At 51.9% G+C, this 26,053-nt stretch overlaps 1 protein-coding gene across 2 annotated transcripts in view; it reads left to right on the top strand.

The window, feature by feature from the left end:
* The window catches only part of Chst11 (carbohydrate sulfotransferase 11), a 183,897-nt gene extending 158,049 nt beyond the window's left edge, over positions 1 to 25,848 (top strand). For both annotated transcript variants that reach the window (XM_041672834.1, XM_041672842.1), the window contains exon 3: positions 21,127 to 25,848. In XM_041672834.1, the coding sequence (XP_041528768.1) occupies positions 21,127 to 21,981 (855 nt within the window). In that variant the 3' untranslated portion in view covers positions 21,982 to 25,848. The remainder of the gene's footprint in view (positions 1 to 21,126) is intronic.
* The last annotated feature ends 205 nt before the right edge of the window (positions 25,849 to 26,053 follow it).

Consider the following 26,053-nt stretch of genomic DNA (forward strand, 5'->3'; position numbering starts at 1 on the left):
GGGTATTGTGCTCAGGGCATGCTGGGTACTGGGCTCAGTGCATGCTGGGTACTGGGCTCAGGGCATGCTGGGTAGTCAATCTGCAGGAGCTGTCACTCACTGACCCGTGCAGTAGCGTTTATTGAGCACCATGTCTGTGCTAGGCAGGAAAGAGAACAATACCCTGGACTGCTATCAGATAATAAACAGACAAATCAGTCAATGAGTAGTAGGTTGGCTTAGGTAGCATGACAAGATAGGAGGATTCACGGAGAAGCCAGCAGCCTGGGAGCAGGGTCTGATGGCAGGGAAAGAGACAGCAGGAAGTGAGCAGGTTACACCACGTGAGGCTGGCACCTCCTCTCGCTGTCCAGTGCGCCATACTTGGCTCCGTGCACCCAGCCACTGCCCTTTGATTTCTGGTGATTGACGGCCCCAGTCGTCCTCCCCGAGATGGGCCATGTCTTTGGGGAGCTGGCCTTAATAACAGAATCAATCAGACTAGATGTATTTCCAAGAGATCTAGGGGGAATGTTCTCATCACAGCGGCACCAATGTTAACACAGAGAACACAGCTATTGAGAGAAGGGCTGGAGGGATGGCTTAACAGCTAAGAGCACTGGCTGCTCTTCCAGAGGTCCTGTGTTCAAGTCCCAGCAACCACATGGTGACTCACAACCATCTGTAATGAGATCTGGCGCCCTCTTCTGGAATGCAGGCATACACGCAGGCAGAACACTGTATACATAATAAATAAATAAATCTTTTTAAAAAGTGGAGGGCGGAGAAGAGAGCTTTGAGGAGGGCAGAATGGCTGCCCGGGGCTGTGTTGAGACCTGCTTCCACCCTTGACAGACCGTGGCAGGCCAGTCCTGTGTCGTGTGTCCCCACCACCACCCCACTTGCTCGTGCCTCTCCATCCCACCTGTGTTGCTGCCTCATCAAGTGTCCCCTCCCCGAGCAGCCCACTGGATTTCCCTCCTGCCCTTTGTCCCCATGAAATTACCCAGGGTGTTTCACACCGTGTCTCATTTTATTCTGGACAATTCATGTGCCAAGAGGACCGGAAGGCCGTCTCCCGAGAACCTAGAAAAGCGGGTGACACAGAATACAATTGCCCCCCCCCCATCTTCCCCTTTATCCCATTTCACTTTTGGAGGTTTGCATTACCCATGCTCAACTGTGCTCCACAAATATTAAATAGAAAATTACAGCAAGAATTCACAGGCCTTAAAATCCTGGCTGTTCTGAGGCCTGCGATGAAATTTTGCACCACTATCCCCATCTTTCCTGAGGTATGAATCATCCCATGGTATCCATGCTGTATACACGGCTCACCCGTTAGTCGCTCACTGCCTTGGCTATCAGACTGCTCCCATGAGGTCACGGTAACTCATTTTAAGGTGAGCCCCGAAGTGCAAAGGGAGTGGTGGTGGCAGTTCAGACACAGCAGAGGGGGGCTGAGAAGTACTTCTGGGAGAGAGAAGGTGAAGGTTCTCAACTAATAAGGACACGAGAAAGCAGCTGCCGAGGTTGCAGAACTGTGCGGGAAGAAAGACTTGTGGAATCGTGGAGACGGGGGAAGGAATTCGTGTGAGCTTTGCTGTTGTCTCAGACTAACGTCTGTGGAGCACGTACCCCACCCTTGGGAAGGGACAGGTGCAGCTGACTGTAGGATGCACAGGGGAAGAGACTCCGTGTGTGGCACACGACTGGGTCACCCCAGTTGCTTTAGCACCGTGACACCTGATAAATGATCTGAAATCAATGTTTGAAAATCAAATAGACAGGAGCTTTTCAAACGTCAGAGTGGCTAGGCGCTTGTGTGCGTGAGGCCCTGGGTTCAGCTCCCAGAGCCCATGACATGGGGTCGGGAATTATCTGTAGTATGATGTACCCCGTTTTCCACTGTGGGCCAGTCAGTCACATCTTCACAAGAAACATTCTTGTCCCAGAGACCAAAAAGCCATAAACGGCGGATCTCAACCTTCCTAAGGCTGCAGCCCTTTAATGCTCTCCAAACATAAAATTACTTTGTTGCTACTTCATAACTATAATTTCACTACTGTCATGAATCATAATGTGAATGTCTGTGATTTCCGACGGTCGTAGGTGACCCCTGTGATGGGTACATTCGACCCCACAGGGGTCACGGCCCACAGGTTGAGAACCACTACCATAAAGTTGGGGTTCTGGAGACCAGAGTCGGAGCTTGGAGATAAGATTGCTTTGTTTTCTGTTAACTGAGACAAATGAACAACTCTCTGTAGAGCAGACCCCGTGTCTCGCTAATGTGTAGGGCTTTTATACACTTGCACGGTGTGTGTGCACACAAATACATATATACTGTACACCCACACAGACACACAAACACTGACAACACACTCATATGTGCATGCTTGTGCATCCAGACACATGTGCACAGGCAGACATTGGCACACCTGAATACACACTCACAAGCATGCTGGGTGGTAACCCCCATGGGCATGGTTGCACACACGTGTCCATATAACAGCATCCTAGGGAGGAACAGCGGAGGACCTTCCAGGTAGTACAAGGCGAAATCACGCGTGTTAAGTCGGCCTGAGTTCACAGTGCGGCGTGCTCAGCCCTGTCCTAGGATTCCAAGGGAACCAGCCACACCTGCTCTGTGTGAGCTTTGATAAAGAATGACAGGGAGCATGTATGTGCTTGTGTGGGCTGACACCCTTCAGGCCTAACTGTCCCTACCTGTCCCCACAAGGACAGTTCTGGCTCTCACGACAGGGAGTCCTCATCCGTGTCCATGCCCACACTAGCCCCATAGATGGCCTGAGAGGCCAAGGAGTGTAGGTGTGTTACCCCCCTTTTTGGGGGGTTGCGGGGGGGGCTACTCTCAGAAGCCCTTTGTGCCAGGGAGTTGAAAGATACAGTGACTTAAAATCACCCAGCTAGGGAGATGCAGAGAGGAAGGGGGCCTGCTTTACCTTCCCCTCATCAGGGAGCTTTTGGGGAAACTTATAGGACCGTGTCCTCTCAAGAGGAGCAGGATTAGTGACCGCAATTACCTGCCCTCCTGCCCCCATAGGGCTCCACAGCCACTGCCACAGGAACCTGCCTTACATGGGGCTTGGCACACTTGAGCCAGAGAGACATGATGAAGTCCGTGGCCATTCCTTCCTTGCCCCAAAGCATCAGATGCGGTAACCACTGTCGCCCCCACCCCGCTGTGGGACCTTGGTGTATTGTCCAGTCACCCATACCTCAGTCTCCCCCCATTTACAAAGTGGGGAAGAGCTCACGGCCCGGTCCTCATGTGTGCTTGTGAGTGCGTGCATGAGTTGCCTTAGGAAGACTGGAGGCACACGCTGTCACCTGCCCCAGACTGCTGTTCAGATCATGGCTCCGACTGCTGGGGCTGATGTCAGACACATTCTAGAAAGTATTTGCCGAAGATGGGAGTGTGATAGTGTTTCGGCCATGCCAAGGCAGAGGAAGCAGCTCAGATGCTACGTGAGAAAGTGAAGGAAACATCGTGGGCGCTCTCATTTTCTGACGTTGCATCTTGGTGTGTCGCAGCACAGATGTGTCCTGTGGCTCTGGAAGCCACGAGTCTGTCAGCATAGGTCCCACATGGCTGCAATCCACAGGCCTGTAGCATCCACCTCTGTTCCTTGGCTTACAGTTCTCTTCTCCTCAGAGGTGATGGCGGCCAGCTGGAGCCTTTCCCCTACTCACCTCCGTGTCCCCTGACTCCCCTTCTGCAGGAAAGCTTCTGTGATGAGTGACATCACCCACTAATCCAGAACCATCCTGTACTTTAGGTTCGTGTGGTTAGCAACAAGTCTTCCACCTGCTCCCTTTCTCGCCACTAGCCAAAGAACACTACGTACCCACCGTCTGGGGCTGGGGTGTTTGCCTAGCTCATGGCCACAAATGGTTTTCGGGGGAGTGACGTGGCTCCTTTGCCTGGGGTTGTTCCCGTCTGTTCTCGGGGAACCTTCTCTGATGGGGCAGGGAAATGAGACCTCAGGGGAGGAATGACAGCTCAGACTCAGCCGAGACTTGATCGTCACACACATGTCCCTAACCCAGCATCACCCTGGGCCGCCTGCTAACACGCAGGGCCCGACTTGTCCTCATAAAGCAGTCGCCTGCTCCTTCCCATGATGGCTTCGTGGCGTATTCTGTTGCCGCTCCCACCTAACCGATGAGAAGTTGGTGGCAGAGAGAGTGTTGGTGACTTGAGCTCACAGAGCCCATCAGTGACAGAGTGAGGACTTGGGCCCAGCGACTGAACTCTGTCCTCCCTGTTCTCCCTGGGCCTCTGCTAATGCGGCTTCAAGCTGCCTGTTCTGATTCAGTAGCACATCCCGAGAGCTCCTTATTACTCCCTGCGGCTGAGATCAGAACCGTGAAACCAGGGATAGTAGTGTAGCCGGCCTCCCAGAGACCCCCAGGCTCCGTGTCTGCACCTCACAGCCACGCTGTCCGTTATTGTTGGGGAGTTGATGGAGGTTGGCTGGTCTGTCTCCCCCACCCCCATGCAGGCAAGTCGTCACAGCTGTTTTAGTGCTGAGAAGGGACATCATCACTCGATGCTTGCGAGACTGTCATGGGGCCAGCCTACAGACTCTGCCCAAATGCTTGTTCATTAAGTGTTGCTCTGACTGGTAGCCAGTTCAGGTGAAATTATTGGTTACCCAGCAGCATTTTCTGGGCTTTATAGACTGATTTTTGTGCCTTCCTAGCTGGGATAGCTCATTACTGCGTATGTTCTTTAAGAAGGCACATTCACGAGCCTGGCAGTGGTGGTGCACGCCTTTCATCCCAGCACTCAGGAGGCAGAGGCAGGCAGATCTGTGAGTTTGAATTCCAGGACAGCCTGGTCTGCAGAGTGAATTCCAGGACAGCCAGGACTACATAGAGAAACCCTGTCTCGAAAATACAAACAAAAGAGGCACATTCACAGGGGAGCAGAGGACTGGCTGCCCTGAGGGACTGTCCCCCCAACACACACCCCGCCAGTGGGGAGATGACAGGCCTGTACCAGAAGCTTTCGGGGACCAACCATCTTCCTACCCTGCAGCTCAGGACAGCCTAGGGCACAGACAGCTCTCTGCTTGTGTCCCCTGCTGGGGAAAACGTGTCACACCCGTGACCTGGAAGTCCTTCCCAGCAGGCTTTTCCTGACTTCTGTCTCCAAGTGGACTTCCTATGCCACAAAAACCCTGCCAGAGCATCTGGAGATGGTCAGGCAACACTTTTCTCCTGAGCACGGTGTGGCTCTGAGGGCACAGAGCACAGGGCACGGCACCAAAAGTAAATGTTTCCTGATGTAGGGCAATAGCCTTGACTAAACCCGGCTGTAGGCCCTTCCGCAGGCCCATGCGTGCCCTAGCCAACTATACCCACTAAGCTGTCGCCAGTCTCCAGGGGAGCAGAAGGAAGGTCAGCCAAGTCCTAGCACCGGTGAGTGCCTGGCTGCTCTCTGTGGGAGAAGAGCCACCAGCTCTCCCACTCCTCCCTCCCGGTTTGCTGTTCAACAGAACAAAGAAAATATCAGAGAGGATCCATGAGATGAGATTACATGCACGCGTGCACGTACACACACACACACACACACACACACACACACTCACACACTGGGCTGCTAAGGTGCTTGCTGCCAAGCCTAACAATCTGAGTTTGATCCCCAGGATCCACACAGTGGAAGCAAGAGCAGGTTCCCGAGAGTTGGCCTTTGACTACACGTTTGTGTACACACACACATACATACATATACACACATGCATACACACACAGAGTAATTAAAATGTTTTTTAAAAGGAAAAAACTCAAGTTCACACATGCAAGGGTGTAGGGTTGAGTACTATGAGCGCGTTTTGAAATGACACTTATGGGGTGCTGACTCCTGCTGCCCCTTTACAGGTTTAGAGTACTAGGGGTCCACACTGCTAGGGGAGTGGGCCAGACTAGGCGGGGAGCCCAGGTCACCCGGCACAACTTTGCCTGGTGTTTCTGTCCTTGGCCTCTCTGCTGCTTGATTCCGCACACACCTGAGTGTCTTCTTTCCCAGGGCTTGTCTGCAAAGGCCAGCCACCCATCCTGTCCTGCTCAAACATAGAGTGTGAGGGCCAATCTAGGGCACATAGGGCTAGGGTGGAACCCAGTTCCTCCTTGTCCCGATCCCATCAGACATCCAGCTTGGAAGGTGGAGCCAGGCTGTCTCTTGTCTTTGTCCATGAACCTTGCCCTCTTCACACATGGACACACACACACATGCACGCACACACGCACGCATGCACACACACACACGCATGCACACACACACACACACACACCTACCTCAAAATGGTTCCTTTAGCTTTCCTGTGTCATTGACCTTCAGCGTGACCTTGGGGACCACAGCCTGCCTCACACCTAAGGCTCACAAGCAAGTGTCAGCACCTCCCTGATTCCCTCTCCCTTGCCCCCTTCATCCCTTCTAGCCTTAATGATTTCCTTAATGAAGTCCCAGAATTCGCACCTGGCTCTTTCACCTGCAGCCTCCCTTGCCTCCCAAGAGAGCTAGTCCACAGCCGCGTTAGAGCATGCTTTACTCTTAAAATCCAAAGAAATGCTATCTACAGCTAAGCATTGAGCTTTCTGCAAAACCACACCTTTTCTTTTTTTGTCTTTTTTTCGATGCCAGGGATTGAAGCCAGGGCCTCACACTTGCTAAGCAAGTACTCTGTGTCCCCAAGTCCTGTTTTTATTTTGAACTAGATGAATCCTGCCCTCCCAAGTCCCAGTCACAGACATCCACACACACTCCGTCAGGACTTTTGTCTTCTGAGCACCTTCCTGCCCATCCACCCCTTCCTATAACGACTGTTCCCTGTGAGCACCTAATGTGAGCTTAGGCCTGGGGTACACCTGTGACAAGGTCCTCCCCTGCATCGTGGGACCCCCTGGATCTGCCCACAGAGTCTGTGCTTGTCACCCACTAATGCTTATTCACCTGTGACCTACGGCAGGTTAGGAATTCAGTCTTCTCTTCCCTGGTACCCACCCCGACAAATCACTCCCTGGTTAGCGCTGTTCTTAGAGCAATAAGAAAGCCTCCATGGGGTGCCCCATATCTACTCTGCCTGTTCATAATGCCTCTGTCTTAGAGACAGGCCTCCAGGAGGCTGTGGTGCCTAAATTAGACTCTGGTATGAAGGGCTGTCCCATCAAGAGGGCCCTTGTTACGGTGACTCAAGAGAACCCTCCCTGGAAATGGGCTCATCCTGATTTCCCAGGAGAGCCCAGAAAACGGAGTGTCTATCCTCAGAGGAAAACGTAGTGTGAGCTTAAGGCCTTAGATAGAGATTGAAATTATGACCCAAGCCATGTGGTTAAACCTTGAGGACATAGGCTCAGGTGTGCCAGCCACCACAGGGCAAGCCCTGTCCGCTTCCACTCTGCCTTCAGGACAGTGTTTTCCCATGGGGTTACAGGCCTGAGGAGCAGACCTGGGAGCTGCATGGTAGGTGAGGGTCTCAGGGTTAGGGGATTCTTTATTGGATAGAGTTCCAGATGGGAAAACGAGGGGTCTCTGGAGTTGCTGGGGCTGCATAACAGCTTAAGGCCACTGATCTGTGTACTTCAAAGTTGTTTAAGTGGTTCAGTCGGTGCCTGCCTGGCTTTCACAGAGCCCTGAATTCAACCCTCCGCACCACATACGTGAGGCATGGAGCAGGAGTTACCCTCACTATATAGCAAGTTCAGGGCAGCCTGGGCTACATGAGACCCCGTGTCCAAAAGACAAAGAGTAAGTTGCTAAATACACCAGGAATGACGTACAGATTATCTCCCTCCTCCTTGACCTCCATTCAACGTCTTGATATCCGCCATCTTGACAGCCGTCACCTGAACGATCACGTGTGACCGGACAATGTGTGAGCTTTTGCATCTTTTGGCTTTGTCCTTCTCTGTCCAACCCCAAAGGCAGTGACATTGGATTGGCAGATACGGTGGCTGTGGTGATGAATGACATAGAGAGCCGGACCCCTGTCAGCAGAAGGTGGGCCCAGCAGCAGACGCATCATCCGATGGCTTCCTGGGCATCAGAGGGCAGCTGCTTCCTTCTCAGGGCGACTAAGTAGCACAAAAGCCACCATCAAAGGCTCCTCCACCCTTGTCTCTGGGGCTGGCTTCAGAGTTCAAAGGGAATTTTTGTCTTTTTCATTTGCTGACATTTTGCTTAGGAGTTGGGTTAGGGTGAGACCAGATCAAACACCCCGCCCCCCACACGCAGCCCCCTCAGCATGTTCTGAGCAAACCAAGGCAGCTGAGTGAAAACAGAAAACCAAGGGGCTTGTAATTTAAAGGCTGTGGTGTAGAGCAGCTGCCTGGAATTGGTACCTGGTACTCAGACTAAAAATAGACCCTTTCCACAATCCAAGCAGGAGAATCCTGTGGGGGTGGCCGGTGTCGTTGGAAGACATCAAGAGATGTGTGCCTTCTTGTTCTCCATTCCGCTGGGAGAATGGACTGCGTTGAGCCTGCTCCAGGACAAGGTTTTCTGTAAGGGACCGACCTGGCATGCTGGTGGCATAGGCATGAGGGACATCAGTGGCTGAGTGATCTGGACTTAGTCTGGGAGGTTTAGTCCTCCAGGATGTCATACCTGGACACGGATGTGGTGCATGTGATTCAGATGTATCCCCCGCTGAACCCATTGGCAAGGGTTTGGTATGTTTGAACCGCTGGGCAGAATTAAGGCCCGTGGAAGATCAGGGTATGAGACAGGTATGTTTTAGCAGCTGGGATTGGGTAGGTGTCCAGGGACAATACCAGTAAGTCACATGGCTGTCGTTGGGAAGGGTAGCTCTGCTCTCTTGATGGTTTGTCTGGTGCTCCTCGCTGCCTGAGGTCCCCAGTGTGACAGTGAGCAGATAGTCTCTAGGATCTGGAAGGAAATAGGCTTCCATTTGGCTACCCCCTTGACAGTACAGTCATAGCAATAACAAGTAACATTCTCAGAACCTGCTAGAATTAATTATGCCTATCCTTTGCCAATCCCTGGGTCTGAGAAAGCTCTGCATTGCTCACATTTGTATAGTACACCTTGAGGTCATGCATTCGAGACCCTGCAAGCCCTTCAAGGCTTTTCGGTCACCCCAGTTACCCCTTGAGGGAACATCAGATACATGTCCTAGTCGAGAGTAGACAGGCAAGCTGTAGAAGCTGTCTGTATGTTCAGGTGGCTGGAGTTCTACAAATCCAAGCAGAAATCTCCTCTCAGAGCTCTGCCAGGGAGCAGGCCATAGGGAGTGATGATGAGGGCCCCAGGGGAGCCATACCCAGAGAGCAAGGGACAACACACCCACCGCCTTTCATACCAGATGTCCCTCGGTGTTTGTCGAATGAGCAAATGAGTCTTTATTGTTGCGTTTAAACCGAAATCTACTGTTACAGACAGCCATTCCCTAGCTGTTCAACAGCATCTACTATACCCCTAGTCCAGGGAGCTCCAGGCAAGAACTTACAGAGATCTTGGGCTGGAGGGAGGACGGGAAGAGAAGATGGCTTGAGTTTTCAAAGCTAAACAATAATGATGATGATGATAATGATGATGATGATAGGGGCTGGGGCTGTACCTCTGTGGGTAAAGAACGAAGACTTCATTCATGGTTGTGTATGCCGCCGGTAACACCAGCTCCGGGAGACAGAGACAGGAGGATCGTTGGGGTCCCTTGGCCAGCCACACTTGCCGAGTCGGTAAGATCCTGGTTCACTGAGAAACCCTGCTTCAAAAGAAATTTAGGTGGTGAGTGGCAGAGGAGGGCTCCCAATGTCAACCCGTGACCTCCATGTGTGTCCACATAGATGAGTATTCCCACCACACACACATACAAAAAAACCCTAAATATAATAAGAATAAGATGGTGGTGGTGGTGATGATGACGGTGATGATGGTGATGGTGGTGATGATGATGATGGTAATGATGATGATGATGATGGTGGTGGTGGTGATGATGATGGTGGTGATGATGGTGATGGTGGTGATGATGATGATGGTAATGATGGTGGTGATGATGATGATGGTAATGATGGTGGTGATGATGATGATGGTAATGATGGTGGTGATGATGATGGTAATGATGATGGTGATGATGATGGTGGTGGTGATGATGATGATGGTGATGATGATGATGATGGTGGTGATGATGATGGTGGTAGTGATGGTGATGATGATGATGATGGTGATGATGATGATGATGGTGATGATGATGATGATGGTGATGATGTGGTAGTGATGGTGATGGTGGTGATGATGATGGTGATGATGATGATGATGATGACGATGATGATAATGATGGTGGTGGTGGTGATGATGATGGTGATGGTGATGATGATGATGATGATGATGATGATGATGGTGGTGGTGGTGGTGATGATGGTGATGATGATGATGATGATGATGGTGGTGGTGATGATGGTGGTGATGATGATGATGATGATGGTGGTGATGATGGTGATGATGGTGGTGGTGATGATGGTGATGATGATGATGATGATGATGATGGTGATGATGGTGATGATGATGATGATGATGGTGATGATGATGATGGTGATGATTACTACATCCTCACTGTACATCAAGATCTTCCCCTCTCTGACTGCAGCCCTAATTGAGTAAGTGGCTCCTGAAGCAGTAATTAGGCTGCAATCAGTGTGTATTCAGGTGCTTCCACAGAAACTGATTTGCAAGTCTCTCCAGGCTGGCCTGAAAACTTCCCCAAAGCTGTGTGCTCTGGTGAAGCGAACCCCTACTCTGGCTTCCGCAGTAGGTTTTAGACAAACAGGAAGAAGCATGTCAGCTCTGCCTCCTTGACCTCAGTTGAAAGGCTTCTAGAGTGGTCAGCCCCCCTTCGGCACCAAGACCATTCTGTACCCGCTGTCTGTGCTATCTCTGAAGCACAGGGCTCGAGAGGGCTAGGGGCACAGCCTCACACCACCTGAGCCCACCTGAGCTTTGATTTAAAGCCAGTGCCCCACGTTGCTTTGTGCCCTGTGGAGCCCTGCATGAAGTGTGCCTTCTGCTTTTCATAGCTCGAGTGATCTTGGCCGAGTTTCAACTTAAGAGTTAGCAAGGACCTTGAAGTCCTGAGCTCAGTATCTTGATTGTCCCATCTTGCCTGCAAAGGCTTGTCCTACCCGCCTTCCCAGACTCCACCAACTCAGAGGCTGAAGGGACAGAGGGGTGGGAGTGGGAGGTAAGGGGGGTGGGGGTGGGGGATGAGCAGCCACCAACACCTTCCTTCAGCCTCAGGGATCAGCTCCAGATGTAATCTCCTTCCTTTCTGTCCCTGCTTGGCTCTTGGATGGGGAGGGGTGGCCTGAGAGGCTGGGAAAGGCTGGCTCAGTTGGTAAAGTGACTGGCATGTAAGCTTGAAGACTTGAGTTTGGATACCCTGCGTCTATATAAAAAGCCAGGGGTGGTAGTACCTGTCTGTGCTCCCTTTGCTGGGGAAGTAGAGACAGGAGGACCCTGCAGTTCACTTGCTGACAGTCCTGCAGAATCAGGGAGACTTCTTTGTCTTGAAAACTAAGGTGAAGAACAATTAAGGAAGACACTAAGGTCAACCTCCAGCCTCTCACCTGCGCGTCTGCACCATGCATGCGCACACACAAACATGTAGACATGCGCTTACTACACACATGCACACAGATCAGTCTGACGCCAACAGAAGCGTAAGAAAGAAGCGGGGCGGCCTCAGCAGGGCATGCGCGGTGGTCCTGGGTAATGAGACACTGGGAACTTTTATTATTCTCACAGTTGGCCTCCAGTGATCTTTAGTTTCCAGACTCGTTTTTATAGTTACAGTAGGCAAGAAAAAGAAGAAATAGAAGGTAAAGAAAGAGCTGAATTTTGCCGAGGCAGACTCACCTCCAGAAGAGCGGATAGGAGAGGGGGGAGGGGGGTCCACCCTTGCTTCCGCTCACATTCCCTGTCAGCAAGAGCAAGCCTGTCTCAAAACATAAAAACCTGGGGTTGCACGCGCACGCACACACACATACAGAGAGAGAGAGAGAGAGAGAGAGAGAGAGAGAGAGAGAGAATCCCTACCAGGTGAGTCTGCACAGAAGCCTGGTCTAAAATGCCTACCAGGCAGGGGAAGTAGAAACTGAGCTTCGCAGGGAGCAGAGGGACACTGGCTTCTCCCCGGGGAGGCTGCAGGGCTGTCCCTGCTCTCACCAGGTGCCCTTGTTCCTCCGAGCTGGGGGCATCTGTTAGATCAAGAGCAGGTCCTTTCATTTGTGACAGTCAGCCGTCCCCACAGGACCCATCCCCAGGCCCCGGACCCATTTGCTTTTCTGAGCCTCTCTCTGTTCGCTGCTTTGACACGGAGAATACCACTTAGCGTGCAAAAAAAGGTTCCCAGAGTCCCTCCTCTGTGGCCCATGTAATTATGTCTGAGAAGCTTCCTCTCTCTCCACGGATCCTCCCCACCCACCCCTGAGCTGGTCCAGCATAGACAGGTCAATCTACTTCCAAGGCCCTGGAACCCCCCCCCCCCCCCACACACACACACAGCTGTAGGTATACCACAGATTGAGTGAGCCAGGATCTTGGCTCAAGTCTGCCCTCTGTCCCACAACCTCCCTCGATTGGCCTCTCCTTTGTCCAGCCTATTTCTAATCTTTCCAGGGCTTTATTGAACACCACCCCAGTTTGGGGAGAATCAATGAGTTTCTTCCTAAGCTGAACCAGTACTGTCACCCAAACACAGAAGCTACCTCTCTCCCCCTTCACATCTTCCCTGCCATGTGGCGCCAGCACTTGGTGAGGAACTTGCTGCTGGTGTCTGATTCAACAGCCATCGTTCAGCCGTGGTCCTTTTGGCCCATTTTACAGATGAGCACACAGAGACCCTACGAGGGAATCTGGTCTGGTCTTAGGTCTGACCCAGCCTTCCTCCTCGCCTCATCCCTGCACAGTATCCAGCAGTCTCTCTCTTTCTTCTGGCTACCAGAGGGACTGTTTGATCCCTAAATCACATGGAAGAAAAGGAGAACCAACTCCCAAATGATGATGTCCTCTGACCCTCTGACCTCCACACACACACCACAGCACACATTCTCTCTCTCTCTCTCTCTCTCTCTCTCTCTCTCTCTCTCTCTCACGCGTGCGCGTACACACACACACACACAACATACCAAAACCCAACAATATATAAATAAGGTGGTTTTTTTCTTCTTTAGAGATAAGAGTTTAATTCTGTAGCCCAGGCTAGCCTTGGTTCACAGAGTTTTACTGTGTAGCCCAGGCTGGCCTTGGATTCACAGAGATCCACTTGCCTCTGCCTCCCATATGGTGTGCAACCTGATAAATTTATAAAACCTTATAAGCACCCACCAGAGCTTGTGGGTGTCTAACGCTATTGACACCTACTTTGTTGGCGAGGAAACTGAGTCTGGGAAGGTGGGAATGACTGACCCAGTTACATAGCTGCTGTCAGGGCTCACATCCTGACTCTAGAATCTGACCTCTGACCTTGACTTGCAAACCCAAAGCCACCCCCCTAGGCAGCCATTGCCGGGCAAAGCAAATTCCCTCAGGGTGTGTTCAGTGTTTTCCGTGGGAGGCATCCATTTCCCATTAAATATTATATCCAGAAATGGATTCATTTAGTCTTTCCTCTTAGCCCAAGAAGAGGAACTCGCTGTCCTTTAAAAGAAAACCTGCCAGTTCCCCATTCTTTGCTCATGTTAATGAGTTCCCAAATCAGGCCAGCCCAGGAGTACGCAGCCCACGTTCCCTGTTACGGTTAAGAAAGTAGGCCACCTGCTCGGTATCTGCAGCCATCCCGACCCCACAGGTTTCTCAGAAATGCCTCCTGCATCCTGAGAGATGGCTCGGTCAGCGAGGTGCCTGAGGACCTGAGATCAGCCCCTAGGACCCACATTAAAAAGGCTGGGCATGGCGGTCAAGCGTGACAGTGCTCGCTTGTAACTTCAGCCTTGGGGAGGCAGGCAGGCAGCTCCCTGGAGCCTATTAGCCAGCCAGTAGAGCTCCAACCAATGAGGGACCCTGCCTCAAAAAAGGGGGAGAAAATGGCGCCAGAGAATGACCAGAAATTGACCTCTGTTTTCCACAGGTGTGCACCTGCACACAAATGAACTCAAGCAAGGGAGGGGCTTCCACTTAGGAAGAGGAAGTAGAGGGTGCTTTTCCACCATGCACAGAGGTGGGCTGGAATCACACTCACGGCAGCGAGCCCCGGCTGGTTCATCCCATGCTCAGGCTTGGGACCCTGTACACCCAGGCAGCTGCCGGTTGGACAGAATGAGAAGATTCTTCCACCTGCTGCATCCTAGGAATGGGTAGCTAAGCATCCACCAGAGTCTGAATAAAACCTGCGGTTGGGAATAGATGGTCACAAAGGAATGTTCCAGCCCTGGGTTATGAACCCCCCCACCCGACCCCCACGTGTGCAATAGTTCAAAAATCTACAAACTACATGGTATTTACACCTCTGATGTCCCCAGCTCGGTGTCTTGCTCATCCCTGGGCTCCAGGTCGTCTGTGTGGCTCTTGTGCACAGCTGCGTGTCCTCGGTTGTAACCTAAAAGTCTCAGGTGCTGACATTCCTCAGCTAGTGAATTCAGAGATGCTGGTCCCAGTAGCGCCACCCTGTGGCCTTCCTGGTACACTGCCATGAGGACCACAGGCCATCTTCTCTGAGATGAGACAGGAGTTGGCACTAGAGAGATGCTACTGTGTTGGCACAAAGCAAATCCTCCTTATGAATCCTCCAAGTATCCGGCACCAGTGCTTGGAGCACAAGGCTGCGTGGACCAGCCCAGCCCCTGCAGCCCTGGAGACAGGAAAGGTACTGACTGTGTTCCTTCACGGTGATGTAATCTTTAAAGACAGGGGCCTGCTGCTGGGCGTGGCTCCTCAGGGCCCGCCCAGGTTTGTGGGAGAGGGAGGAATACTTTGGGGCTCTATCTGCCGGGTTGGTCCGATCCCAGCCTCCTCCTCACCAGGGATAGTGCGTGCAAACTTTCAGAAATGCGAGATGGGGTGTTATGGAAACCTACTCGTCTATTAAGAGCAAGGTTGCGGGGCTTCAGAGATAGGTCAGCCAGTAAAGTGCTTGCTGCACAAGCGTGAGAACCTGGCCTCAATTCCTAGACCCACTCGGCATGGTGGCATGTGCTTGTAATCCCAGCACTGGGGAGGCAGAGACTGGTGGGTGGCCGGGCTCACTGCCCAGCAAGTTTAGTGGGTTCAGGCCAACAAGAAACTCTGTCTTCAAAGGGGAGGTGGACAGCATCTAAGGAATGATACCCAAGGTTGACCTCAGCAAGTGCACAGGCATGCACGCACTCACGCACGATCCTGGCGCCTTGACGTCCGCGTCGGCTTTACAGAGCGCTAGTCCATGCTGATAGCTATTCTCCGCAGAGCTGGACAGTTGCTCTTCTAATGCGCAGCTGCCAGTGACATCCGTCCATCTTCTCCGTCAGTGAGATACCAGATCGCCAGGAGACAGGCACTGTGTGCAGATGGCAGATGTGCGTTGGACGCTCACTGCAGAGCGCACGCCCGGAGAAAGACGCTCAGTCAGCGAGCGGTTCTCCAGGTGAACCAAAGCCACCACAGCTGGTGTGATGGGAAGACTCCAGGGCCGTGGTCAGGAGCAGGTGTCTGGGCCACCCACCCCGACCATACAGTCAGGTTCCTAGGGTGGATTCTCGCCTATGCTGAATGTTCAAGGGTCAGTAATGGGTTTGCAGGTGTCCGGCTCTGCCGCCAGACCCTTTCCAGACAGTCCTCCATAATGCTTTTAACAGAAAGAGAATTTCTACTTCTGTGGTGTTCCCTGAGACTCAGGCATGGTGCCGTGTGCTTTTCTCTGAGACCTCGGTCCTCAAAACAGTCCCGAGAACTGCACAGTTATTGTCCCCATGCTACAGGGTGGGTAACCACGACCTGGGGGGCCAAGATGCTCAGGTGGCGTGTTCAGCAGAATGTGCTGCTGTGTCTCTGGAGAGAGGCAGGAACGACTTCACACAGTCAAGGGTCCAGTCAGAGGCCAGGAGAACCTGCAGGGCCACACCTACCACCACCATTCCTGCCTCCCTCAAATATCTCAGGCAGCCCAGCCCTTTGGGGGAGCTGGCAGCCTCCAGCCTGCATCCGTCCTCCCGCCACCAGTGACTTCCGAGGTCCCCAGAGTGTGTCAGCAGCAGGTGCAGAGCCCGTCTCAGGGTCCAGCCTCCTACTCTGTGTCCCTTCCTTGCCATTGTCCCTTTTTCTGGGCCACCATTCATGGGAAGCCAGTCCCGTTGGCAGTGGCCCCATTCCTGTGCCACCAGCCACTCTTCACAAGGCCCAGGCCTCCCCGGAAGCCCCCACAGCGGGTCTGAAGATGTAAATGAGGCCCCTTCAGCTGCAGCTGCTTCCTGGAAAGAAACCCCAACGCGCACGCACGCGCCCTGTGCAAAGCCCTCTGCATCTCCTCCATCCTCCAGCCTGGTGTGACGGCTCCCGTTTCCTGACCTCACTCGGCAGGTAGACAGCACCAGGGCTCTCATTCCTCCTAAGACCCAGAGCCCGTCTGCTAATGCGTTTGTGCTTCTGGGTCTGGCCCACAGCCTCCGTGGGAAGATGAACCAGGGCAGCAGATGTAGACACCAAGGGGGCGTGCAGCCTCTGCCGTCACCAAGAACCTATACAGTCTCCGGCTCCCATTTCATTCATTCATTCATACCGGCATCATTCATTCATTCTTTCGTGCGTGCATTACGTGCGTGTGAGTATATGTACTTAGTTACTCGTGCATGTGTGCAGTGACTCGTGCATACATGCATTCACACATTCATTCAACAAACATTCGAATATATATAGATATATATATATATATATATCGGGGATTTGTAGTACAACAGAGAACCAACAACAGTGGGAGACACCTGCACCCCGGGAGTTAGCATTCTAGGGGGGTTGAGGACAGAGCGAGTGAATTGTGACGTGCAAGGAGGTATACAACACACATGCAAGCCAGGCAAGGGCTGAGCCTCAGAACTTTCTCTTAATACACAGATTGATTGCTTTCCTCAGGAAGCCCACCTGGCTTTTCTTTGTCCCGGGCTCCCAAAACTAAGCAGCTAGCTTGGGTACAACAGGGGCTCCAAGAGAGCCACCGTCTTGCAAGCCTTCCTGTCAGAGGCCAGGGAGGACACCAGCTGGTTACTCACAGGCAACCCCAGCACAGTAGATCCAGTAAAACTTGACAAGGCTCACACCCAGATCCCAGGTTAGTCCTGCTGACCCTGGACCCTATGAAGCCGAGGTTTCGACCCTGGCAGCACCAGGGCCCTGAAGTCCCTGGTAACAGACCTCTGGGATAGGAGTAGAACCCAGCCTAACAGGCACCTATGAAGTGCCAGGGTTGAGTCTCCAAAGTGGCTACCCCTACGGTAACTCCCAGGTGTGTCTTCAGACCTCAGGAGCCACGTGAGTTAGGGTCTCAGCACTGTCTCCAGCTCTTGAACTCCAGCCCCAATTCCAGGTGTGTGACCTTGAGCAAGCTAGTTCTCCTAGTCACTCAGTTTCATTATCCGTAAGTCAGGATTAACGACGGTGCCTACATCAGAGAGTGTGGGCCAGTGGTGACTCGCAGGTAGTAAACACAGCTGTAGACATGGTGCTTGTGTTTGCTGGGGCTGTGGTTTTGTCAGCAAATCCATCCATCGGGCGCTCTCACCATCCCTGTAACTCAGGACGACAGGTGTCCGCGGTACCACAGAAACGCAGGGCAGGACTATCTCAGCCCCACGGCCCTGGGGTTACAAGTGTGTGCCACCATAACCAGCTCCTTTAAAGCAGGTGTCAGGGGATGAACTCAGGTCCTCATTCCCGCAGGCAAGCAAGTCACCAACTGAGCTGTCCCTGCAGCCTTGCATCCAGATTTTTTAATTGGGAAACCCAGCCTGGCCCCAAGCCAACTGTTGTAACAGGTGGGGAGTCATTGGAAGCTTCCAGATTTACCTCTTTATCTGGCTTTCCGTTTCCCTGGGTCTCTCCAACCACAGGCAGTGAGGGGGTGCTGCTTGCTTCAGTGTGGGTCTTGCATCCCAGGAGACTGCAGACCTCACAGGGCAGGCTGACTCTTCCTTTTAAGATAAAACACTGTAAAACTTTAAAGACGTCTTAAAACACCCCCTAAGCTCGGTCCTCACGGTAATTACAGTTGGCTTTCAAAACGTCCAGATTAAAAATAGACATCAAATCAAGCATGCCGGATGCAGCCCAGAGCCAGGAGCTGTGTTCAGGACATCCTAGGCCCCGCCCCTCCCCTGGCCTATACTTTGAGGACATCACAGGGAGATGAAAGGAGTTGGTGGCAGGGCGAGGGTAGAGCCTCTCGGCGTCTGACAGTAAACTGGGTTCTGTGTTCTGTCATTAAGGACCACTGTGAATTGGTCCAAGATGTTAGAGCCCCACCGGGACATAGCATGGATCTGCAGCCCTCAAAGCGTGGTCCCCCACAGCAGCCATGCTTGGCATTTGGTGGGGTTCTCTCTCCCACTGAATCCGTATTAACTGCTCCAGCCTGGAGGACCCTAGGATAGGACTGGAACTGGAGGCGGGGCTTTAAAGATACCATTAAGGAAAACTAGAGCTGCCTGGATGGTATGCTGGTTCGGGGTTGCCTGCCGAGGGAGAACGGTGTATGCTGGTTCGGGGGAGGCTGCCGAGGGAGGATGGTGTATGCTGGTTCGGGGGAGGCTGCCGAGGGAGGGTGGTATGCTGGTTCGGGGGTGCCTGCCGAGGGAGGATGGTGTATGCTGGTTCGGGGGAGGCTGCCGAGGGAGGGTGGTGTATGCTGGTTCGGGGGTGCCTGCCAAGGGAAAGGACAGTGCAAAGAGCCAGAAGGAGAGGCCGTCATGGGCCAAGGAATGAGGCCTCGAGGGGACACCACCCTGGGGGACTTGATCTAAGAATTCAGTCTCCGTTACTGTCAGGAGATACACGGCTGTGGGTTAAACCTCACTCTGTGGCATCTTGCTCCGTCTTAGCAGAGGAACACTGGCAGGCTCTCCACCCCGCCGCATCTCCAGCTCTGGCTGGAAGCCAGGGAGTAGCCGGGATGCTGTGACCTCCACACGTGCCCACATTTGAGAAGCCCTAGCATAAACTATCACTGATGCTGAGGAGAGCCCGCCCAGAAAGAGTGACGGTGCTGGGGTGAGGGCTGCTCCGCAGGGCAGATGTTCTTTTCATGGATTCTGCAGCCTCTGTAAGAATCTCAGGGGCCTCCTTCCTTGAGAGGAAGAGGGGACCATACACATCACCGCGTTCCTTAGGCAATCCAGTGTTGGCATTCACTCAGCCAAAGACTGAGCCCTTTGAAGGCTCCGTCCTGAGCATACTGGATCCAAGAACCTCCCTCCCTGACTAAATTTTCTGAATCCCTTAGATCTGGTACATCCTTTGCCCCCAAACAATTGAAATGTGTTTCTCTTTGATAACAAGAGCAAGGAAATTCTGTCTCGTTTCCCCCGTGTTCCTGTTGTTCAGAAGCTCACAACCAAATAAGATCCTCAAAATTGCACACAAATCCTCTGCTATGATCTCCTCAAGCCTCTTTAAAGGGGGAAAAAGAGGAAGAAGGGAAAGGTGGGAATGCGGAAGAGATTCCTCCTCCAGCGCCGCTCCCCGACAGAGCCACCTGCAAACCCCTGCTTTGTAGAACTGTCGGGACTGGGCTGGTGAGCAACAGTGTTCTCTTCCAGTGATAAGGAACAAACTGCCGTCCGTGTCTTCTGCTGTCCCCAAAGAGCTGTCCCTCAGATATCTAAGCCCCTCAGACAGATCATGACTGTTATGGCAGTTTCTTTGAGCCCTGGTTGGAGACAAGAATGCCATCCGGGGAAGAGGGGGTGGAAGTGACATTAATGGGTTTTTAAGTTAAAGTCATAACTCTTCGTTGTCCTCTGAGTGGACATTCGGGCTGCTCTCTGAGGTCTGTCCATTTCCGCCTTGGCATTCAAGCCAAGAACTCATCCTTCTCCTCCAGCCTGTTCAGGGCTCCCCTAAACCCAGGTCTCATAAGGCAGGCTTCAGAGAGGCCAGGCAGGATTCCTGGAGCCTAGAGTTTTGTGTAAGAATTTCGTCACTTTTGTGTTTTTTGTCGTGGTGATTTGATTTATTCCATGTGTGTGGGTGTCTTATCTGCAGAGTATGTCTGTGTACTGTGTGTATGCACGGTGCCCACAAAAGCTGTTGGATGCCCTAGAACTGGAGGTACAAGGAGTTCTTAGTCCCCCGTGCAGGCCTTGAGAATTGAACTCAGGTGAGCAGATGGTGCTCATAACCGCGGAACCACCTCTCCAGCCGTAGTGGTGGTATCTTCTGAAACCATTAAGTATTTCTGGATAACAAGTCCCACCCTAGATATCCTAGGTCCTACCATGTGACATCAGGGTCCTGGTACTCAATGACAGCCTCAGGGATAATAGGATTAGGTTCTGACTGGGAATGGCTGACCATTCTCACTCCATTTCCATTGCTGTGATAAAATACTCTGACCAAGAGCAACTTAGTGGGGAGAAGGGGATTTATTTGGCTTACAATTCTAGACTATCGCCTGCCACTGGGGGGGAATAAAAACACAGTCAAGAGCAGAGAGAAATAAATACATCCTTCCTTGCACGCTTGCTAGTGTTTTTCACTCCTCTATAGAACAGAGCCCAGCCTAGGGAACAGTGACGCCCACAGTGGGCAGGGTTTTCCTACATCAGTTAACAATGGAGACAATCCCCCACAGTCGTGACCCCAGGCCATTCTAGTCTAGATAATTTCTCATTTATACTCTCTTACCAGATGATCCTAGGTTGTATCAAGTTGACAGTTAAAACTAACCAACACATCTACTCTGGGGAGGGCCTTTTGCTCTTAGAGAACACAGACATCTTACCAGGCCTTCCCCTCTGACCTCTGTGGAGCCTCCCACGCTAAGCAGTTAGGCTGAGCCTCACCTCACCCTGCCTCCAAAAGCTGTGCACATCACATGGTGTAGATAACTGTTTGAATAAATGGATCAGCCTCCGTTGCAACCACGTAGGAATGTTCTAGATAAGCACTCATTTCTCCGCCCTCTTCTATCCCCTCTGCAGCTGGAGCTGTCCAATACTGCCATCCTGCACCAGATGAGACGGGACCAAGTGACAGACACCTGCCGGGCCAACAGCGCCATGAGCCGAAAGCGTCGGGTGCTGACCCCCAACGACCTGAAGCACCTGGTGGTGGATGAGGACCACGAGCTCATCTATTGCTACGTGCCCAAGGTGGCATGCACCAACTGGAAGAGACTCATGATGGTTCTGAGCGGCCGGGGCAAGTACAGCGATCCCATGGAGATCCCCGCCAATGAGGCCCACGTCTCGGCCAACCTGAAGACCCTCAACCAGTACAGCATCCCAGAGATCAACCACCGCTTGAAAAGCTACATGAAGTTCCTGTTCGTGCGGGAGCCCTTCGAGAGGCTCGTGTCTGCCTACCGCAACAAGTTCACCCAGAAGTACAACACCTCCTTCCACAAGCGCTACGGCACCAAGATCATCCGCCGCCAGCGGAAGAACGCCACGCAGGAGGCCCTGCGCAAGGGGGACGACGTCAAGTTTGAGGAGTTCGTGGCCTACCTCATCGACCCCCACACACAGCGGGAGGAGCCCTTCAACGAACACTGGCAAACGGTCTACTCCCTCTGCCACCCTTGCCACATCCACTACGACCTCGTGGGCAAGTACGAGACGCTGGAGGAGGACTCCAACTACGTGCTGCAGCTGGCCGGAGTGAGCGGCTACCTGAAGTTCCCCACCTATGCAAAGTCCACCAGAACTACCGACGAGATGACCACGGAGTTCTTCCAGAACATCAGCGCCGAGCACCAGACGCAGCTCTACGAAGTCTACAAACTGGACTTTTTAATGTTCAATTACTCAGTGCCAAACTACCTGAAATTGGAATAAAGGGGCGTGGGGGGGGTGGTTGGGGGAGAGAGGGAGAGAATCCTGCTTTTTAATTTAAGATTTTTTATTTGTCAAAAGAATTCTATGGATACTGGGTTATTTTGTAAGTTAATATGTCTCGGGGGAAATGCTGCGAGCGGCATGGCAAGAATTATTTAAATCCTCCACGGGAAAGGACAGCTGTCTGTGCAGGGAAGCGGGGTGGAGCGTCCCTGTTCTTTAGAAGTGGAAACCGCAACACCATCTCCAAGGTGTCCTTGTGTTCTGGTGAATTCCACAAACTGTGTGTTCCGTGAAGTCTAATGGTTCTTATTTATAGTAATTTAAACGTGATCTCTGTATAGGTTTCTTTCTGTGGCAGCAGACTGCTCGTGTCTTTCTAGAGGAGAATATGGTCTGTGCTTTGCTGGCTATGGCTTGTTTAGGGGGTGTGATTGTCTCCCCGCTACCCTCTCCTGGAATCCCGTGGTGACATCAGCTGGGATGCGTGGATGCCACCGTTCAAGAAACCCTGCTGGAAATAAGTAAATTGTCCTTGCACTAAGAAGTGGGGCGGGGGCGGTTCACACGGATTGCGGGAACCCCAGAGTCCCCGGCAGTAAAGAAATGGAAAGTTTTTAACCCAAGGAGAGAGTGGATGGTGGCAGTTTCTGTTCACCAAAATTACCAATCTGTAAGAATAGGCTTCTTGTGGAAATTTTCAACTGGCACTTTCCAGTTCTGGTGAAGAGTAGCTGTTATTTTATATTTGATAAATATTTATTGAGCATCTACTGTTTTCCAGGCTTGCCTGCAGGCCGAGCATTGAATGAACCCAGTAGCCTTGGCTCTCAGCAAACTTTGTGTGAATACAGGGCAAACTGCTCAACAGTGAACCAGCCCCTACCCTTGCGGTCTTCACATGGGGTTTGGATTATTCTCAAATGGCTCAGAGAGTCCATGACTCCAACAAATTTGCATTTTTCTACAGCTCACAAATTTGAAAACCACACGTTTGAGTCGGTCCACTTCACTAGCTGAGTGACCTAAGTTCATCGCCCAACACAAGAAATGGCAGAAACATTTGATCATGTATGTCTAGCTGCAGTTTCTGGGTAGCAGAAGCCTCGGTCTTCTCCAGACATGAATGGAGGTGTGTTGAGATCGATTAGTGATGTCTGTCTCGGGTAAGGTGGCACCCACGGGCACATGCCCACCCTCCCATGTCTCTGCCTTGACAGAGCATCCAGGACAGCTGCCCGGGATCTTAACCTATGCTCCCTCTCCTCCAGAACGCTGGAAACCAGTGCTTTCTATTCCTTGCTGATCAACACCCAGACCTAGTCCTCATTTCTAGTCATTTCTGAGGCTGCTCAGTTGACATTTGAGCCACGCTCCCGTTACAGCCAGTGTCCGGGTGGGTAGCAGATGCTGTATATAATATTTCTCACGATTGGGGAGGGAGTGGGGTATAAATTTTGCTTTTTGTGTTTTAGTTGGTTTCCTTTGTTTGTTTGCTTTTGTTTTTGATGCAGTCTAGCGTGAAGGGGTGAGAATATTCTGAAAAACAAAATAATGAATAATTTATTCACAGAAACTATTAAGATGGTATTGTTAGGCTCACAGCGAGCCTGGGATCAGCTGTAGCTGCGGCTCCATCTCACGGAGGAAATTATTTAATGTGAGGGGAATACGAGCCAGAGCAGCTGACGGCGGCTATTTATAAAACGCAGGTACCTTCCCCAGTCTCTCTCCCCTCGCCTTTGATAGATAGATTTATGTCATGCCTTTGACCAAGAGCGGTGACAGACTTTGGCCGTCCCTGTCCTCCAGAACTGACCTTCTGCTGATAGGGCGCTCTGTGTGATGTCACTAAGGGGCGCTCCACAGAGCCCGGGCTCTGTAGGGTGTCAGTTTGGAGGGGTTTGTGGTCACGTATCCTTAGGAAACAAAATTAAGTCAGGTTCTTCTCTGCAGGACTTTTCAGGGCCTTTCATACATACGTGCTCTGCCTCGCAAATCTGGGAGAATGCAGCATTTCTGAGCTGCAGGACCCGGTGTCCCTTACGGCAGGTGTGTCTTAGCTGGCATTTCTCACAGTAGCCTTTGGTGAGGGTGGTCTAGCCTGTCTGAGGTCTGCAAGGATTGACAACCGCCTCCTAGGTCCCTCCGCAGACAAACAAGCAGAAACAGCCGCACAGCCTCTGTCTGGGAAGAGGATGAAGTGAATTAGTCTCTACCCAAGTGGGATGGCTCCATCTGGATGCTGCCCCCAGACAGTTAGCCTGCCCCTCCAAACACAGGGGAGGGAAGTCTTGGCTGTCATGGAGGGGGAAGCTGGCATAAGGACACAGAAACAGCCCCTGATTCCTGGCCTTAAAGGCCACTCAGTGGGGACGATGGCCTCGTGACAAACACTTCTCACTTCCACCCACAGTTTGGAACTGTGTGCTCCGGGGGTTTTAAATGGAAATTCGTGTTGGTTTTCGTGTTTTGCATGTCTGTTTGTCTTTCATCTGTGGTACAGTGCTGTGTGCAGATGGCTGTTACTCCGTCTTTCTCTCTGAAGTGAGAAAGATCGTCCTTCAGGGGGACCATGTGTCTGCTTCTGGGATGAAGGCCTCTCCTGTTTTGTGTTCACGTTTTATTTTCTAATGACATTTTTAAAAACATGTATTGGTTCAACTGTTTTGTAGAAGGTAGGAAGCATTCTGTGTCCCTAGCTGAAGATATCCATTGGTGAAGTGTGCTTGGAAACCCAAGTGTTTTCTACAGGAAAACGTTGCAAAGACTTTCTCTTGCTCTCGTGCTTAGCTAGGAAAAGGAGCTGCTGGCGTCCCGGCTCTGGGCCGGGGTCCTGTTCAAAGGCACAGCTGTGTTTTTAGGACCAGGTACATTTGAGTAGAATGACAAAGATATTCCTGCTTAGCCTACCCCTTTATTGGAAATGTCTAGAATATCAGCCACAGGGGTCCCTGCCTGCAGCCTTTCCAGCCCCCCCCCCCCCTCCGTTGCCCTTCTCAGCTGGTCTGGGAAGCAGGACAGCCTGTTGTCCGGGTCTCAGGACAGACTGCCTGGTCCTGAGGGCAAGCCTTTCTCTCCTGCTTGTTCAGCCTGAAGGAGAACTGTGGGAACCAGCAGCTTCACTTTGGCCGGCCCTCCCGAGCACACAAGACTAGCCCAGGCTCCAAGAGAGCTCAGGGACACTGTGCAAGGCCTGAAGACACTTAGCTCAGATAACAGCTGTGTTACTATTCTGCTTCAACTGACAAAGCCACAGGGACTGTGCTTGCTTTCCTCTGCCGAGATCTCCTCTGCACACACACACATACACATACACACATACACACACACGCACAGTCTATGCACACACACACACACACACACACACACACACACATAGCCCCAGCCTGTGTGCTCCTGGCACCCCACTCCCATTGTGGCCCACCTCTTCGTCAGCAGGACTGACCCCATCACTCCCCCAGGTTCTGCCCACCAGAATCCCCCCGCTTTTCCCTACCACAGCCAAACAGACCCTCTGAATAGGCAACAGGACCTTCTAGAACCAGCTGGACCCTTGGCCAGCAGCAGGCAAATTTTGGTCTGCTCTCATCAGGTACAAAAGGCGGTATCCGTATTCTCTTCTGAGCATTCTCAGTAAGGCATATGGATGTAGAATTTAACATCTTTGTGGAGCGTGGTTTTTTTTTTACATATTTGTATGCAGTTGAGGGCCTGTTGTAGAATTCTCTCCCTGTATCTTACTATACTGTTAAAGAAGCTGAATTCCATGTTGCCAACAGACACGTGAAGTGTTCCCGAACCTTCCTCCAGGAAAAGCCATTCAAGCCTGATTATTTTTCTAAGTAACTTCAATTAAATTGAAGAAAAAAAAAAAGCTGTGTTCTGTGTATGGTCTATTTGTGGCTCGTTGCTGAGACTGGGGTGGAGTGGGATGGGCTGTGCCCTTCAGCCTGTGGTCACCCAGCTCATGTGTGAGTGTGAACGTGAGACACAGCTGTAGTAAACCCTCCTCTACCCCGTGACCAGGTCCTCTTAACTGGATGGATGGGGCTTTACATCACCCGCTCTT

Source organism: Microtus oregoni, unplaced genomic scaffold, assembly GCF_018167655.1.
Source record: "Microtus oregoni isolate MIOR12 unplaced genomic scaffold, Mior012 000001F_ref0000356, whole genome shotgun sequence".
NCBI lineage: Eukaryota > Metazoa > Chordata > Mammalia > Rodentia > Cricetidae > Microtus > Microtus oregoni.